The sequence below is a fragment of the Thalassophryne amazonica genome, chromosome 9, assembly GCF_902500255.1.
Source record: "Thalassophryne amazonica chromosome 9, fThaAma1.1, whole genome shotgun sequence".
NCBI classification, from domain to species: Eukaryota; Metazoa; Chordata; class Actinopteri; order Batrachoidiformes; family Batrachoididae; genus Thalassophryne; species Thalassophryne amazonica.
The window spans coordinates 73,600,616-73,615,582 of NC_047111.1; the positions used below are offsets into that span (position 1 = coordinate 73,600,616).

Here is a 14,967-nt window from a genome sequence, read left to right on the forward strand (position 1 = left end):
TCACGTCACTGCAGACTTAACTAGTCATCTAAGGCGGCAACTCCACGCCTTTGGGACTACGTCTCTCCAGAGAATCCCGGGAAACCACTGGAAGGACTTTGTGTCAAACAAAAGGGTAATTAGAGAGCCACAGATGATGCACACTTCTTGCACTGCAAGGGAATGTTAGCTTTGACCATGTGATGTACTTTCTGAAGAATTACTCAGCGTGCATGTGCCTTAGTGCTGAGGATCCCACCAACTGGAACAAACTAGGGGGACAGCCATGTATCACCTGACTATGACAGATAGATGGCACTTCCAGTAGACGGAGACTGAAAAACCGTTTGCTTGGGTGGTTACCAGTGAGGCCCCAGGACAGTTCCATAGTGAGGTAGATAGATGCGGTTCCACATGGCACCATGGCATGGTCCCAGACCTGACCTGATCTGATAGAACTGAAATTTTAGTAGTATACAAGTAGTAGACAGATAATATTTTACAATGGTACGTCTAAGTTTGACTTTCACTTGTGTGCATAAGCCTTTTAATATAAGTGTTTAAGATATTATCTCAATTCTGAATGTAAACATTCTGATTTGTGTGTGAATATGTTTGGAAAAGTGTAATAGGGAATGTGAAAAGTTTTCAGTGGAGTTTATGTGAGCATTCGATTGGGTTCAATGAGAGGATTTGACAGCACTCATATGTAGAAGGAAATATTTGTATTACTGTGTGTTCCCCAACAGAACCTCTGGTACTTTGTTAAAAGTGACATGAGGTTTCACACAGAGATGTCACAGTTGTTAGTCCCCATACCCGCAATGATGGAGGGATGTTGATACTCCCATCAAGGAGCTGAATCAAGGAGACCAAGATGGGAAGATGACGTTGCAGGAGAAGCATGCAATCTGCTGTTCAGTTTGCACTCCAGTGATGCACAACCATTTTTAAACCGCTGCTTCTCATTCTTGGCTGCTTGCTTGCTGCCATAATATACCAAAATAATGATGTAATTGCTGGTGCCATCTTAATGTGTATAATCCTGCACACTAATGAAGTCCTTCAAATAATTTCTAGTGGAGTCCTGTAAATTATCCTCTACCGTATGGCTGTGAAGCAGGTACTGTGCTTGTCTTTCAAGTAGAAGCTCCATGTAAGGCTTGTGGCAGACCCCAGAGCAGAGAACCACACTATTGTGAAAGGGAATTACCATATAAGTTGCACCTGTCAAAAAGTGACTATTGAAGAGGAAAAAGACACACCTGAGTATATGTTGCATTGGAGTATAATTTGCAACCTTTTTCAGTATTATCAGCTCTTTAATTTTTGTGCATTATTGTACTGTACTTTCTATTATTGCCATTTCTTCTTTTATTATTATAGTTTATTTTGTTGAGTGCTTTGATTCCTGGAAAAAATTTATATAAATAGTCACTCTAATTTTTATTGTTTATATAACGCTTGATTTTCCAGTATGTAAGTCACACCGGAATATAAACTGCAGGCTCAACCCCACCCTACCCCCCACCCACCCAAACTAGTACCAAAAAAACACGAAGGAACATGAGTCTCTTCACCAATATCACAGAGTGAACAGAGAGCTGTGTTCACCACAGGTGAGAGCAAAGGTTCCAGCATCAGAAAGGCAGTCCAAAAGGCAACAGTGTCCATGAGGGAGTTAGCAATTAGGCTAGCCACAGTAACAGACAGATGGTCAAACCGGAGTAAGTAATCATACCAAGTGAACAATTCAAAAGTCATCAAACTGGGCTCAGTAAACACAGGAAGGTGGCATGGATCAGAAACTGGAAATCAAATGCCCGGTGGTCCATGAATGTACTGCAGGTGGGTCATGACAGGTCTTTAAAATTCAAATAAATTAAAAAAAAAAAAATTACTGCTTGACTTCAATTTAATTTTGAAGTTTAAAATCACCTAAAAAAAAAAAAAATCTAATCTGAAGTCATAAAACAAAGCCATGGGACTGAAATGGTGTGTTAACAATCAATGCTATCATTTTGAACATTAATGAGCACAAAGCAGGTGAACTTCTTTTGATGCACCAGACCAACACAAAAACCATCATAGGGTGTGAGGCAGGGTACACCCTGGACAGGACAACAGTCTGTTGAAAGGCCACATATGGACAAACAAACACATTCACACCCACATGCTAGGGACATTTTAAAGTTTCCAATCCATCTAACTTGTATGTTTTTGAATGTGGGAGGAAGCCGGAGCACCCGGCGGGAACCCACACAAACACTGGGAAAACATGCAAACATCACACAGAAAGGCCACAGGTGGGAATCGATCCCATGACCTTCTTAATTTGAGGCAACAGTGCTAAACACAAAGCCACCATGCTTCCCCAACTTTGTTTTACTTATGTAAATTACCATAGACCTGTCTGCCACCTGTTGAACACTGCCACCTGTTGGACATGTCTGGTCTTGTTGTAGGGAATAATCTTATTGCATGCATGGTGAACATTAGGCGTGGGTACAGCTGAAGTTACATGTAGGTTGAACTAAACGTTTAAGTTTATTTAATTTCTGGAGTCTAGATCTGGTGGCCACTGAGGCCACCAGAGCTTGTGTATAAACCAGCACTAACAATTAACATGAAAAATTAAAAAACACTCCAACAGCACCTGTCTTCTTTAGATTCCTCAGGTAATAGGTCCAGCTATAATCTGTCCTTACCACTGACGGTACCCACATCGGATGACTATGAATACTACAATGGGGTGGACCATGGAGATGGGGTGGAGATCAATACCCTGGTCTCAGACGAAGGACCTCTGAGGATGAATGGCTGGCTGATCTGTAAGGAACAGGATGAAATGCTGAACCTGGCATTCACAGTGGGCTCATTTCTGCTGTCGGCCATCACCTTGCCACTGGGGATTGTCATGGATAAATATGGGCCTCGTAAACTACGACTGCTCGGGAGGTGAGCAAAGCAAATTAAAGTGGTGCCAGCAGCCATTTGAAAAAAAAAAGTATTTGTGACACAATTATCTGTTTTCAGTACGTGCTTCGGATTATCCTGTCTACTTATTGCTTATGGAGCCTACAAACCAAACGGTAGGTGACATCAAACCAAACAGTAGGTGACATCCAAGCACAGAGTACTGGGGGTGTATTCCACAAAGCAAGTTTAAGTCTGAGTCTAACCCTGAACTCTGAGGTAATGGACTCACACAGAGGGAATTCTGGGCTTTCAGTTCCAGAAGAGCTGATCTGAGTTTGTTTCTTCAACTCAGAGACCATATGGTCCACTCTGGGCCAGGGGGTATTACCACAAGTGGAGGACGTCAAGTATCTCAGGTCTTGTTCACGTGGGGGCAAGAATGCACGTGAGCTGGCCAGACAGACTGGGGGTTGTATTTGAGGTCATGTGGATGCTGTACTGGACCATCATGGTGAAGAAATAGCTGAGCCAGAAGGTAAGACTCTTGATTTACCAGTCAATTTACACTCCTGTCCTCACCTGTTTTAATGAGCTTTTGGTAAATACCCAAAAGAACAAAGCCATGAATACAAGTGGTGGAAATGTTCCTCTGTTGGATAGCTGGGCTTACACAGGGGGGCAGGGCGAGAACCTCAAATATCTGAGAGGGACTCGGATTTGAGCTGCTGCTCCTTTGCATTGAAAGGAGCCAGCAGAGATGGTGAGGATGGTCCCTGGATGTCTCCCTATGGAGGTCTTCCAATTGGGAGAAAGACCCAGTGAAGACCTAGGACACATTGAAAGGATTATATTTCCCAGGAATTTTTTGGGAAAGTCTCAGAATCCCTCAGGAAGCATTAGAGGACTTGGCTGAGGATAGGGATGTGTGGGATGAGCTGCTTGGTCTGCTGCTACCTGAGTGTGTTTGGTCTGCATGTTAAGATAAAAAACATCAATAATGTGATTCTCCATGGCAACTGGTGAGAAAACATCCTACTTAACAGAGGGTATTCTGAAGTTATGCAATTATGATGGCATGTGTCCTTTTTAAAAAGAAAAAAGAACGCATCAAAGTCGCAGTGATAAAGAGACATTTGTTATTACTGCCACAGTCTTTGTGTTTGAATGCAGTAGTTTGTTCTTTTAATATTTAATCACACATTCTCCTAATATTAGAAGTGAAAAAAAGTGTAAAGAGATGAAAGTTTAATGTAAAAAATATATATCACTCAAATAGAAAAGTCAAAGTGTGTTTAGGCCTACAAGGTCATGATTATACTTCACTTTGATTTGATGTCATGCTGTAATTTGGGTAAAGTTTGTCATCACCATATCAAGTGTGGTGGAATTTGGCCAACAGACATAGGAGTCAAACAGACAAAAAATTGCCCTTTGAAGTATTTTTTTAGACAATAATCAAGGTTCTTAGGGTGAAAGGTCAATTTTTTCTTTTTGAACTCAGATTTGCAACAAACTTGGCACACATATGGAGGTGTTTTTTTTTTTTTTACTGATTTCCTCCCAACTTGGTATGTCAGTGAAGGATAACCCTGAAGATTCCCTAAAGAATACATTTTGGCAAAGGTCAATATTAACTAATTTGATTTTCAACCTGATTTGGACCCAATGTGGCACACACACCAGAATTAGGTCAAGTAGAGGGCAATCACTTGGGTAAAGGTCAAGGTCATTGGGGTGAAATGTCAGATTGACATAACCCTTAATGTCTTAATGCTCACAAGTACTATCACCTAGTATTAAACACAGTAAATATCGCTCTTTTTCGATTTCAACTTGTCGCCTTAAATGTCAACAGAATTCGGTTTTTACACATAAATGATCTCTTTCCAAATATCCTGTTTAGTACAGCAGATTAAAATCTGAGTTGTGTTCAGCTAACAGAAAGAAGGGAGAGGCCCAAGAAAACAGTGGAGAGCCACCACCACCGCTGATAGAGACATAAGAGCCCTGAACCGTAACACTTTCCGACTGAAAGAGTCCCAGGAGGGAGCTTGTCTCAGCCAGTCACCACTCAGGACACAATGTGTGAGTGGATCTCCGATGTTATATAGGAAAGAAACTTGACAAAAAGAAAAAAAAAAACAAGGCAGACCAGGGTCTCAAAATCCTCTCCAGACATAATAAGACTAAGCAAGCTAGTTAAACTTCAACATGGATTGGATAAATGAGGACAGGACACCTTGTGTCTAAGGGGCCAGTTTAGGCTCAGAGGATTGGAGGAGATTAGGAGGAACTCAGAGTTTGTTCAAGAAAACATGCCAGTGAGCAAAATAGGCTATGGAATCAGTTACCAACAGTCTGAGTTCCCTTTCTTTCTGGAATGGAATCCCAGATATTCCCTCATCTCGGGTTGTCAGTAAACCCACTTTCTGGAATACACCCCACTGTTGTATGTGAGTCACTGCACTGGATTTGGAACAATGTATTTGGTTGGTTGTTAACAGCGTCCTAAGATGACATTTTTGTTGTTTGCAGAACTCTCTGTTCTTATCTTCATTGCGTTAACTTTTAATGGCTTTGGTGGAATGTGCATGACCTTCACATCTCTCACAGTAAGTACAGCCATTCTTAACGATGCCATTTGAAAGGTACAGTGCATCCAGAAAGTATTCACAGAGCTGCACTTTTTACACATTTTTTTACATTGCACCCTTATTCCAAAATGGATGAAATTCATCATCTCCCCTCCCCCCAAATGTCAACACACAATACCCCATAATGATAATGCAAAAAAGGTTGTTGGTTTGTTTGTTTAAATTTTTGCAAATGTATTAAAATTAAAAAAAAATGAAAAAGAAAAGAAATCACATGTATATGAGTATTCACAGCCTTTGCCATGAAGCTCAGAATTGACCTCAGGTGCATTGTGTTTCCACTGATTATCCTACAGCTTAATTGGAGTCCACCTGGGGTAAATTCAGTTGATTGGACATGAAATGGAAAGGCATGAAGCATGAAGTCAAAGGAATTGTCTGTAGAGTTCTGAGACAGGATTGTCTCAAGGCACATATCTGGGGAAGGGTACAGAAACATTTCTGCTGCTTTGAGGGTCCCAATGAGCACAGTGGCCTCCATCATCCATAAATGGAAGATGTTCTGATCCACCAGGACTCTCCCTAGAGTTGGCCACCCATCTAAACTGAGTGATTGGGGGAGAAGGGCCTTAGTCAGGGAGGTGACCAAGAACCTGATGGTCACTCTGTCAGAGCTCCAGCATTCCTCTGTGGAGAGAGAACCTTCCAGAAGGACAACCATCTCTGCAGCAATCCCCCAGTCAGCCCTGTATGATAGAGTGGCCAGGCAGAAGCCACTCCTTATGGCAGCCCCCTGGAGTTTGCCAAAAAGGCATCTGAAGGACTCTCAGATCATGAAAAATAAAATTCTCTGGTCTGATGAGACAAAGATTGAATTCTTTGGTGTAAATGCGAGCCGTCCTGTTTGGTGGAAACCAGGCACCATCTCTACAGTGAAGCATGGTGGTGGCAGCATCATGCTGTGGGGATGTTTTTCAGGGTTTCCTGACAAAATCCCAACGGACAATATCCTAGTAGACAGAATCCCAACTCCTTATTACAAAAATGGACAAAATCCCAGTCTCATTCCAATGTCCCATCTCACTTGTTAAGAGTTTTCATCAGATTATTATCAGATTATCATGTGCCAGAACCTGAGCACTGTGTTGAGATGACACCATAGTTGTTTAGAGGTGTCAGCTACATTAATGTAGTACACTAACACTAACCCTATTATATTTTATATTTATTCATGCTACTGGGATTTTGTCCACTTTTGTAATAAGGAGTTGGGATTCTGTCCACTGGGATAATGTCCGGTCACTGTTTTTCAGCAGCAGGAACTGGGAGACTAATCAGGATGGGGGGAAAATGAATGCAGCAATGTACAGAGACATCCTGGATGAAAACCTGCTCCAGACCTCAGACCGGGGTTGATCTTTCAACAGGATAATGACCCTAAACACACAGTTAAGATTTCAAAGGAGTGGCTTTAGGACAACTCTGTGAAAGTCCTTGAGTGGCCCAGCCAGAGCCCAGACCTGAATCTGACTGAACACCTCTGGAGAGATCTGAAAATGGCTGCGCACTTGAGAGGTGCTGCAAAGAGGAATGGGCAAAACTGCCCAAAGATAGGTGCACCAAGCTTGTAGCATCATATTCAGGAAGACTTGAGGCTGTAATTGCTGCCAAAGGTGCATCAACAAAGTATTGAGCAAAGTGTGTGAATACTTATGTGCATGCCATTTGTCACCAGCTCACAAAAATATGGCAGGGTTTAATTATCACCCCTTTTTCTGGGGAAGTATTATTTGCAAAAATTAACCGAATGGAAATATTTAGAACATCTTTACCTTGACTTGGAATTCTTGTACATTCTTGTAAATATGTGTTTAGAACAACAATAAACATAACATGTTTCTGTGTAGGCTTTCAGTTGTCCAGGTGGTTTCCATAGTAAAGAAGCTTGACTCTTCGACTGGACTGGGTTGCTTGACGCGAGGACGTTTCGCTTCAAATCGCACAAGCTTCCTCAGCTAAAATTCTTGCTCTGGTTGTCTGACTTCTGTCTGACCCTTGTTGAGAAGAACAAACAGAAGCCACAAAAGCTGGAGTTTTAAACCTAACCAGACGCCTCCTACTGAGAGGCAGACTGCTATTGCTAGTGATTAAACAATTGCTTTAATTAGCACCTATTGTGCTCTAGTTAGCACCCTCCTAATGACAGTGTAGCTGTCCCTCCTAACGATGGGACTGACGCCTCTCCTAATGGCGTGGATGACTCATTACCATGAACAAAAGACTGAAACTGCTTTGATCTGAGTACCCCACTGTTCTTCTCAACAAGGATCAGACAGAAGTCAGACAACCAGAGCAAGAATTTTAGCTGAGGAAGCTTCTGCGATTTGAAGCGAAGCGTCCTCGCATCAAGCAACCCAGTCCAGTCGAAGAGTCAAGCTTCTCTACTATAATCAACATAACAAGTAAGTGCACAGAAAACACAAAAGAGAACTCAGTACAGTAATCACCAACACAACACCAACAGGGCCCAAAACACACTCCCCAAACAGACACACACCAAACAAAATTAAATCTGCACCAAACTACCCACACGCAGTGACACTGACAATTAACGTATGCTTAATTTATTTACATTTTAATTAAGATCAATCCTTTTATTCTTTGAGAACAGATAGAAATACCCCCCCCCCCCCCCCCCAAATGCCATGTCTTGCATCAACAAAGTATATGTTGATTTGGGTGGACACTGAAATCTTTTTTTTTCCCCCTGTCTGCATATATAGTAATGGTAAGTGCCACACTGGCAGAACCATTTATGATCATCAATACGCATATATGCAATTTATTCTTGCAAGACAGAAGGTATGTAGTGCCTGAGTGAATGTTGTGTGTGTGAGACCCCCATCCGCCCTTCCCGATCAGCAAGAGATGGACATCAGCCATTTTCCAGCAGATTTCACTTTTAACAAGAGATTTTGTCATGGAAAGCCGCACGGAGACAAAGGAACACCTGCGTTTCGGAGTGTTAGAGGACAAGTTGGGACATGTCCAGCTCTCCACAAGTTCTCTTATACTCACTCGACTGGTAAGCACTGAAAGCTGAGATAGACAGGTCCAAACTTGTCCTCTGACACGCCGAAACGGAGGTGTTCCTTTGTCTCGCTTCATCAGCGAATCGGTCATGACGCGCGAAGCCTCCGCGCGGCTTTCCATGACAAAATCTCTTGTTAAAAGTGAAATCTGCCAGAAAATGGCTGATGTCCAGCTCTTGTGATAACCAGAGAAAGAGCACACGACGGTCTCGTATGCACAGAGCCATCAGCTTAGAAATGATCCAGTGGTTTGTGCCGCGACGTCGCAGCTCAGAGCGCGGCGCACCGACCGTCCTTAAAGGGGTCCTTAAAGGGGTCCTTAAAGCTGTAGTTAAAGTCCTTATTCTCTGTGAAGCCCGTAAAATTTTCATCAAAAGCCAGATACATTTTTTGAATGGTTTCCAGGTGCCAGTCTCTAACAGCTTCTGAAAAAATTCTGATGGAAAAAAAGTCCTTTTCATTCCGCCATTTCCAGACAATGAAAATCCAACGAGGGGGCGGGACCACTCCTTCCACAAGGCGTGCTCACAGGCGAATGACGTCACCGACAGGCGTGGAAAAACTCATGCATGCACACGAGAGTTCAAGCATGTCTGACGTAAAAACATATGAATGAAATCCATATAGTTTTTAAAAAAAATAAAAAGGACCGTTACTTTATGGACACACCACGTATATGTCGATTTGGGTGGACACTGAAATCTAATTACCTGTTCCTTAATTAAATTTGTTATCAACATTTGGTAATATCCTGCTGACTTCACCGCTCCACCACATCACATCACCTTCTTGGCAGACTGAATAATTAAAGGCCAAATGTACCCTCTTATCGGCACATAAATCTGTACTGCACTTATCTCATCAATGCCGATCGTGTCTCTGGGTCTTTAGCCTTTGAGATCGAGAGACATGTGGGTCGAGGTTTTGGAGTCAAGAGGCTGATGGACAGACATGTTTTGCGATGCTGATACAATATCAAAAGGAAAACATGCCGAACACTGGCACCTGCTGGACGGCTTATGAATGTGCATCCATATCACATGAATTTCATATTTACAGGCTTCAGTCTGTACGTGCACTAGCACATGTGCTGCTTGTCTGTTTTTGAATCTGTAATTGTTGTCATCTAATTTGTCTGTGTGACATAACGCCAGTTTCATGGTCACATGCGTTTGCTATCAGGGCGTCTTAAAACAGTATCAAAGGACAAAGGAAGATGATGATTATAGTCTGAAGCAGTTGAGTTTCTGGGATAATATTTTAGTTCATAATTTTATCATCTATAACATCAATAAGTGATTAGAAACAAGTGATTGAATGCTGTCATATGTTGCATCTTCACTGAAAGAGATTTTTTCTTTCTTTTTCAGAAACAATTTTTCAAAAAATTTCAAAACAAACTGTAGTTATTTTTTTAAATGCATTGAAATGCATGCAAAGATTTTATATTGTGCAAAAAAAATTAAATTTCCCTTTTACGTTCTGTAGTGGTAGTTTCATGTGAAACATTGTTAATTATTTCGCTGCACGTAGAAACTCTCCAGCTGCAAGCAAATGTTCGGCCTGAATTGCCTGACTTCAGACCTCTGTAGTGTCAAAGGTGTATAATACGAGCCCTTTAAGAAGATAGATAGTGACACATTTGTGACTCCTGAAATTGTTCCTTTGCATTCTTTCACTCTCTCCTTCATCCTCGTGTTGTGTCCTCCTTCAGCCTCCTTGGAGCCACACGGGGGTGCGGGCCTGTACCATGGTGACCGTGGTCACTAGAGAGGGGCTCCACTCAGTAAATTCTCAACACAGACCATTCAGATTGTAAACTTCATTTATTTGTTTAATCTACAGACATTTCTGACCTGATTTTTAGATTTGAATCCCTTTATATTGTTGTACTTTAACACACATGAAGCCACCTTCCTTCTGTCTCCTTAAAGGAGACAGAAGGAATCATTAGACTTCATGCTGCTTCACGACTCCTTGAGCACGATTCACCTCAGGCTGCTTTTATTCTCGTCTGCGTGTGACAAATTCCGTGCCCTGAGCGGGCAGTGTCAGCTGTCAGGTCACTTTTCAATGCCGGCTTTGTACTACAGCCAGCAACATGGCATATATTTGCAATGTTTCGAGGTTCTGAGTTTAGTAACTGCACAAGCACACTCACACATTCACACACAGGAAGTGCACATCTTACTCTACTCTTATCTAATCTAATGTACATGTTGTTCCACAGCTGGTGGTTGGATATGTTGCCACCTGTTATCCTGTTGTCCCTACTGTCTCTTCAATTGTGTTAAAAAAACAGGGCACAGAAAAGGACTTTACAGAAATTAAAGGGGTCATACTCTGTAAAATACTAAACATAGTCAAAGTGCCAAGATTCTCACTCAGAACTGCTCTTAGGGCCCTGTCCCACTGGGGAGAGGATTAATTGCGCATGAATTGAGTACACAAAGTATGGGCGTTTGTTGTCGTCCACAACAAAAATGGCCAAAAATGATAAATGTCCCAGGATGAATTACGGATATATTAATAATATATAGCGAATATATGATGAACAATCACAGTTGTATAATGCATGTAGTGAGGAAACTGATCCGACGCATCGCGATTATGACAGCAGTATTACGGGTGTATTATGAATGCATCATGCACATGTTGCATCTGCATTGTGGAAAGAGGCTCACTCGCTCCTTTCAGCATCACTATTCACACCAACAATACAGCCTCTGGAACATTTGCTGGACTTGGACAAGTTGATTGGAGTAAAGAAGCAGTGAACAGGGCGAGTGGTGATGTCAGCGGATCGCATCAGAGCACAGCTCGTCTCAAGGATAATAACAAGAAGTTAAATCTGTTATAAACACAGGAATAAATACTGTAACAGCTGCAGAAAAGAAGGAAAAACACGCAACTGTTTTATCAAGCCTTGACAATGTAAACAAGTCAAATAATTACCTTTATAGATGGCTCAAAATGCTTTCTGCAGCTTGTTAGCTGTTTGCGAACGGCTCCAGCTGCAGCTTCCTTTGTGATTCAGGAGGTGATTAGAGCCATTTTCAACAGGCAATTTGCAGAATAAAATGATTAATCTGCCACGAAATAATTATTTTATATACGCAGCATCCAGCGCAGAGCGCGTGTCAGCCGGTAGAACAAAGAACAGCGTCCAGCTGTGAACACAGCGCATCTGATACGCATCCGCCACAAATCACATGCAAAGCAGACATAATAAAAACAATTTATTCGTGGCCAATCTGTATGCAGTCGCTACAGCTTATTTTAGTTCGTGATGTGGACATGATGGGCACGCAAAATATCTCTTTTACACACTGTCCCAGTCCGCTGCCAAGCCACAAATCCCTGTCAGTTGCGGATATCAGCAGATGATGGCGAAAATACAGCGCATAGATTGAGTATGTATTGTGTATGTATGGAGTATGTATGGAGAATGTAAGGCGGATGTCATCCGCAGCCAAAATTTTGTGCAGCTCAAAAATCCTGGTAACGGAAAAACATGCTTCTGCAAATAATTGCGGATGTGTGTGGGTGTCGGCCGACTCATACAAGCATGTTTCATGCATATTGCGGATGTTAAGTGAATATTCTTTCTTTTTTGACTCTCTCATTCTTTTTAGTTGCCTAACATGTTTGGAAACCTTCGTTCCACCTTCATTGCTTTGATGATCAGCTCCTATGCCTCCTCTGCTGTTACCTTCCCTGGCGCAATCCATACGCAAATCCTCCTAAACACCAGTGGGACAGGGCCCTTACCGCTTTGTCGGTACGATTGAAGACCTTATGGTCATATCTCACTGGGGTGTGACAGAGTGCGAACAGCATTCACGAAGGAAGTTGCGAAAATTCGCGATACATGCGCAAGGGTTTGCTTTCTCCTCACGTGATTCGCAGGGCATCGCTGTCATATAGGTTGAATTTTGAACATAAAAAAACCTGCATGACACATTTTCTCTGTAAATAGTCACAGTGCTACTTGCCAAAAGTCGCAGCCCAGTGAGATATTACCCTTAGAAATAAATTTTTCTTCTGGTTCCTACTTCCAGTTGACCTAAAAATTTCAGTTGCGCAGAAGCACATTACCATTGCATCATGGAAATTCAGGCACTTTACAGTACATCATTTCCATGATTAGTAAATCAATAAGCAAAAATCTTATTCCATGTTTTATTGATATTGAACAAAAATATAAAAGCAACACTTTCGTTTTTGCTTCCATTTTTCATGAGCTGAACTCAAAGATCTAAAACATTTTCGATATACACAAAAGACATATTTCTCTCAAATACTGTGCACAGATCTGTCTAAATATGTGTTAGTGAGCACTTCTCCTTTGCCGAGATAATCCATCCCACCTCACAGGTGTGGCATATCAAGATACTGATTAGACAACATAATTATTGCACAGGTGTGCCTTAGGCTGGCCACAATAAAAGGCTACTCTAAAATGTTCAGTTTTTTCAATGCAGTCGGCATGCTGACTGCAGGAATGTCAACCAGAGCTGTTGCCCGTGAATTGAATGTTAATTTCTGTACCATAAGCCGTCTCCAAAGGCGTCTCAGAGAATTTGGCAGTACATCCACCCAGCCTCACAAATGCATACCACGCGTATCCACACCAGCCCAGCACCTCCACATCCAGCATATTCACCTCCAAGATTGTCTGAGACCAGCCACACAGACAGCTGCTGCTCATCATCTTCATCTGAGTTCAGCTCATAAAAATGGGAGCAAAAACAAAACTGTTGCGTTTGTTAAGTGTATGTTTGTGGCTCTGGTGACCCTCAAACACCAGATTCCTCACTCATGAGACCAGTGCTCTACAAAGGGGAATCGCTGTTTGAATTTGGTGTTATCCACCTACATTCCATGTTCATAGTTGGTTTTCAAGACACGATAAAGTTGTTTAGCCCAGAGATCCGTGGCCACCCCCGTGCGACTGACCAACTCTGTCATAGTGCCCCCCCCAACCCAACCCAACGACCTCTTCCACAGCACAAATGATTTCTGTATGAGGTTATTGTCTTTCCTGTTTACATGGCCTGTCAATCTGTAGACCTGGATTCAAATCTAGACAAAACACTTTATCAACATTGTCCCTGTCCATCCAGCTGTAAATGGGTCCCGGCCTTGGCTGGGGACGTATCCTGCAGCCTGTTTGGGGGGAGTCATAGACTCATCTGCTTCATGCAACAGAAACTGGAGTTTAAGCACCTGCAACAACAGGCCTAGGACTGAGATAGTACTTATTTCTATTTACGTAAAATCTGTAAAGCGTTCAAATCAGCACCGAACACTTGGTTTATTAGTTCAGTGAGATTTGGTGAAAACACTTTGATGTCCTCAAAGTTCTTTCTTTTTTGACTCTCTCATTCTTTTTAGTTGCCTAACATGTTTGGAAACCTTCGTTCCACCTTCATTGCTTTGATGATCGGCTCCTATGCCTCCTCTGCTGTTACCTTCCCTGGTGTCAAGGTACAAATTTAGTCATCTTATAGTTTACTGGAATAAATGGTACTTTTTAAAACATATTCATCATTATAGAATTTTATTTTGACACAATAACACACAATTTGTAGTATTTTCTTCATTCTTATGAGATTGTAAATCAGGTTGATCAGTGGATACAAAGTTGAATTACTGATGCGTAGACTGATTCACAGTCACAGTACCTGTCTGTGTCCTTGGACAAGACCATCCAGGTAGACTCTCATTCTCTTCACACGATGGAATTTAGAGAAAGGCATCAGCACCAAAGGGCCTCAGGGTCTATGCACATGGCACTTACTTGTTGCTAGCATTTGCATTTGTTTTACACTACAGTTTTCAGGATTTTTTATTGCCACTTTGTACTTTAATATGTATTTAATTTAAATGAATGAGTGATTTATTATGCTTTTGAATGTGGTAAAGTGATATTTGTAACACTGTTTTTGTGCTAAATATGTGTATCTTGGAAACCATTGTTTTTTTTTATATACTATACTGCAGAACTTTGTAAACATAATTTATGTTGCATCTTAAATGCATTGTATATTTGCAACCAAACATTTTTGCACTTACCAGCATCTTGGGTATATTTAGAGACGTTCCTGTGCAGTACTTGAAAGGGCAAATACCAAATGTTCAATTCTTAGTTTGAGGTATACAGATTACATTTTTGTCTTCTTGCGCCACTATTGCCCAGTACAGATTTTGATTACCATTTATTTACTTATTATTTTTAAGTGTTGCAATACAGATCTGGGAGACATTGTGCTCTTTTGTTTTTTTTTTTATAACAATGACATTAAATTTAACTTTGACAGATACAAATACAGATTTCTAAAAAACTACAGGATTTTACAGGCTTGCTTGAGATGAGTTCT

General features: G+C 41.5%; 1 protein-coding gene across 1 annotated transcript in view; it reads left to right on the top strand.

Moving 5' to 3' along the window:
* Positions 1–14,967, top strand: part of slc43a2b (solute carrier family 43 member 2b) — a 30,486-nt gene that overhangs the window by 3,470 nt on the left and 12,049 nt on the right. The window contains exons 2-5 of the mRNA XM_034178366.1: positions 2,649–2,937; positions 3,016–3,071; positions 5,434–5,510; positions 13,982–14,074. Coding sequence (XP_034034257.1) covers positions 2,649–2,937; positions 3,016–3,071; positions 5,434–5,510; positions 13,982–14,074 — 515 coding nt within the window. The remainder of the gene's footprint in view (positions 1–2,648; positions 2,938–3,015; positions 3,072–5,433; positions 5,511–13,981; positions 14,075–14,967) is intronic.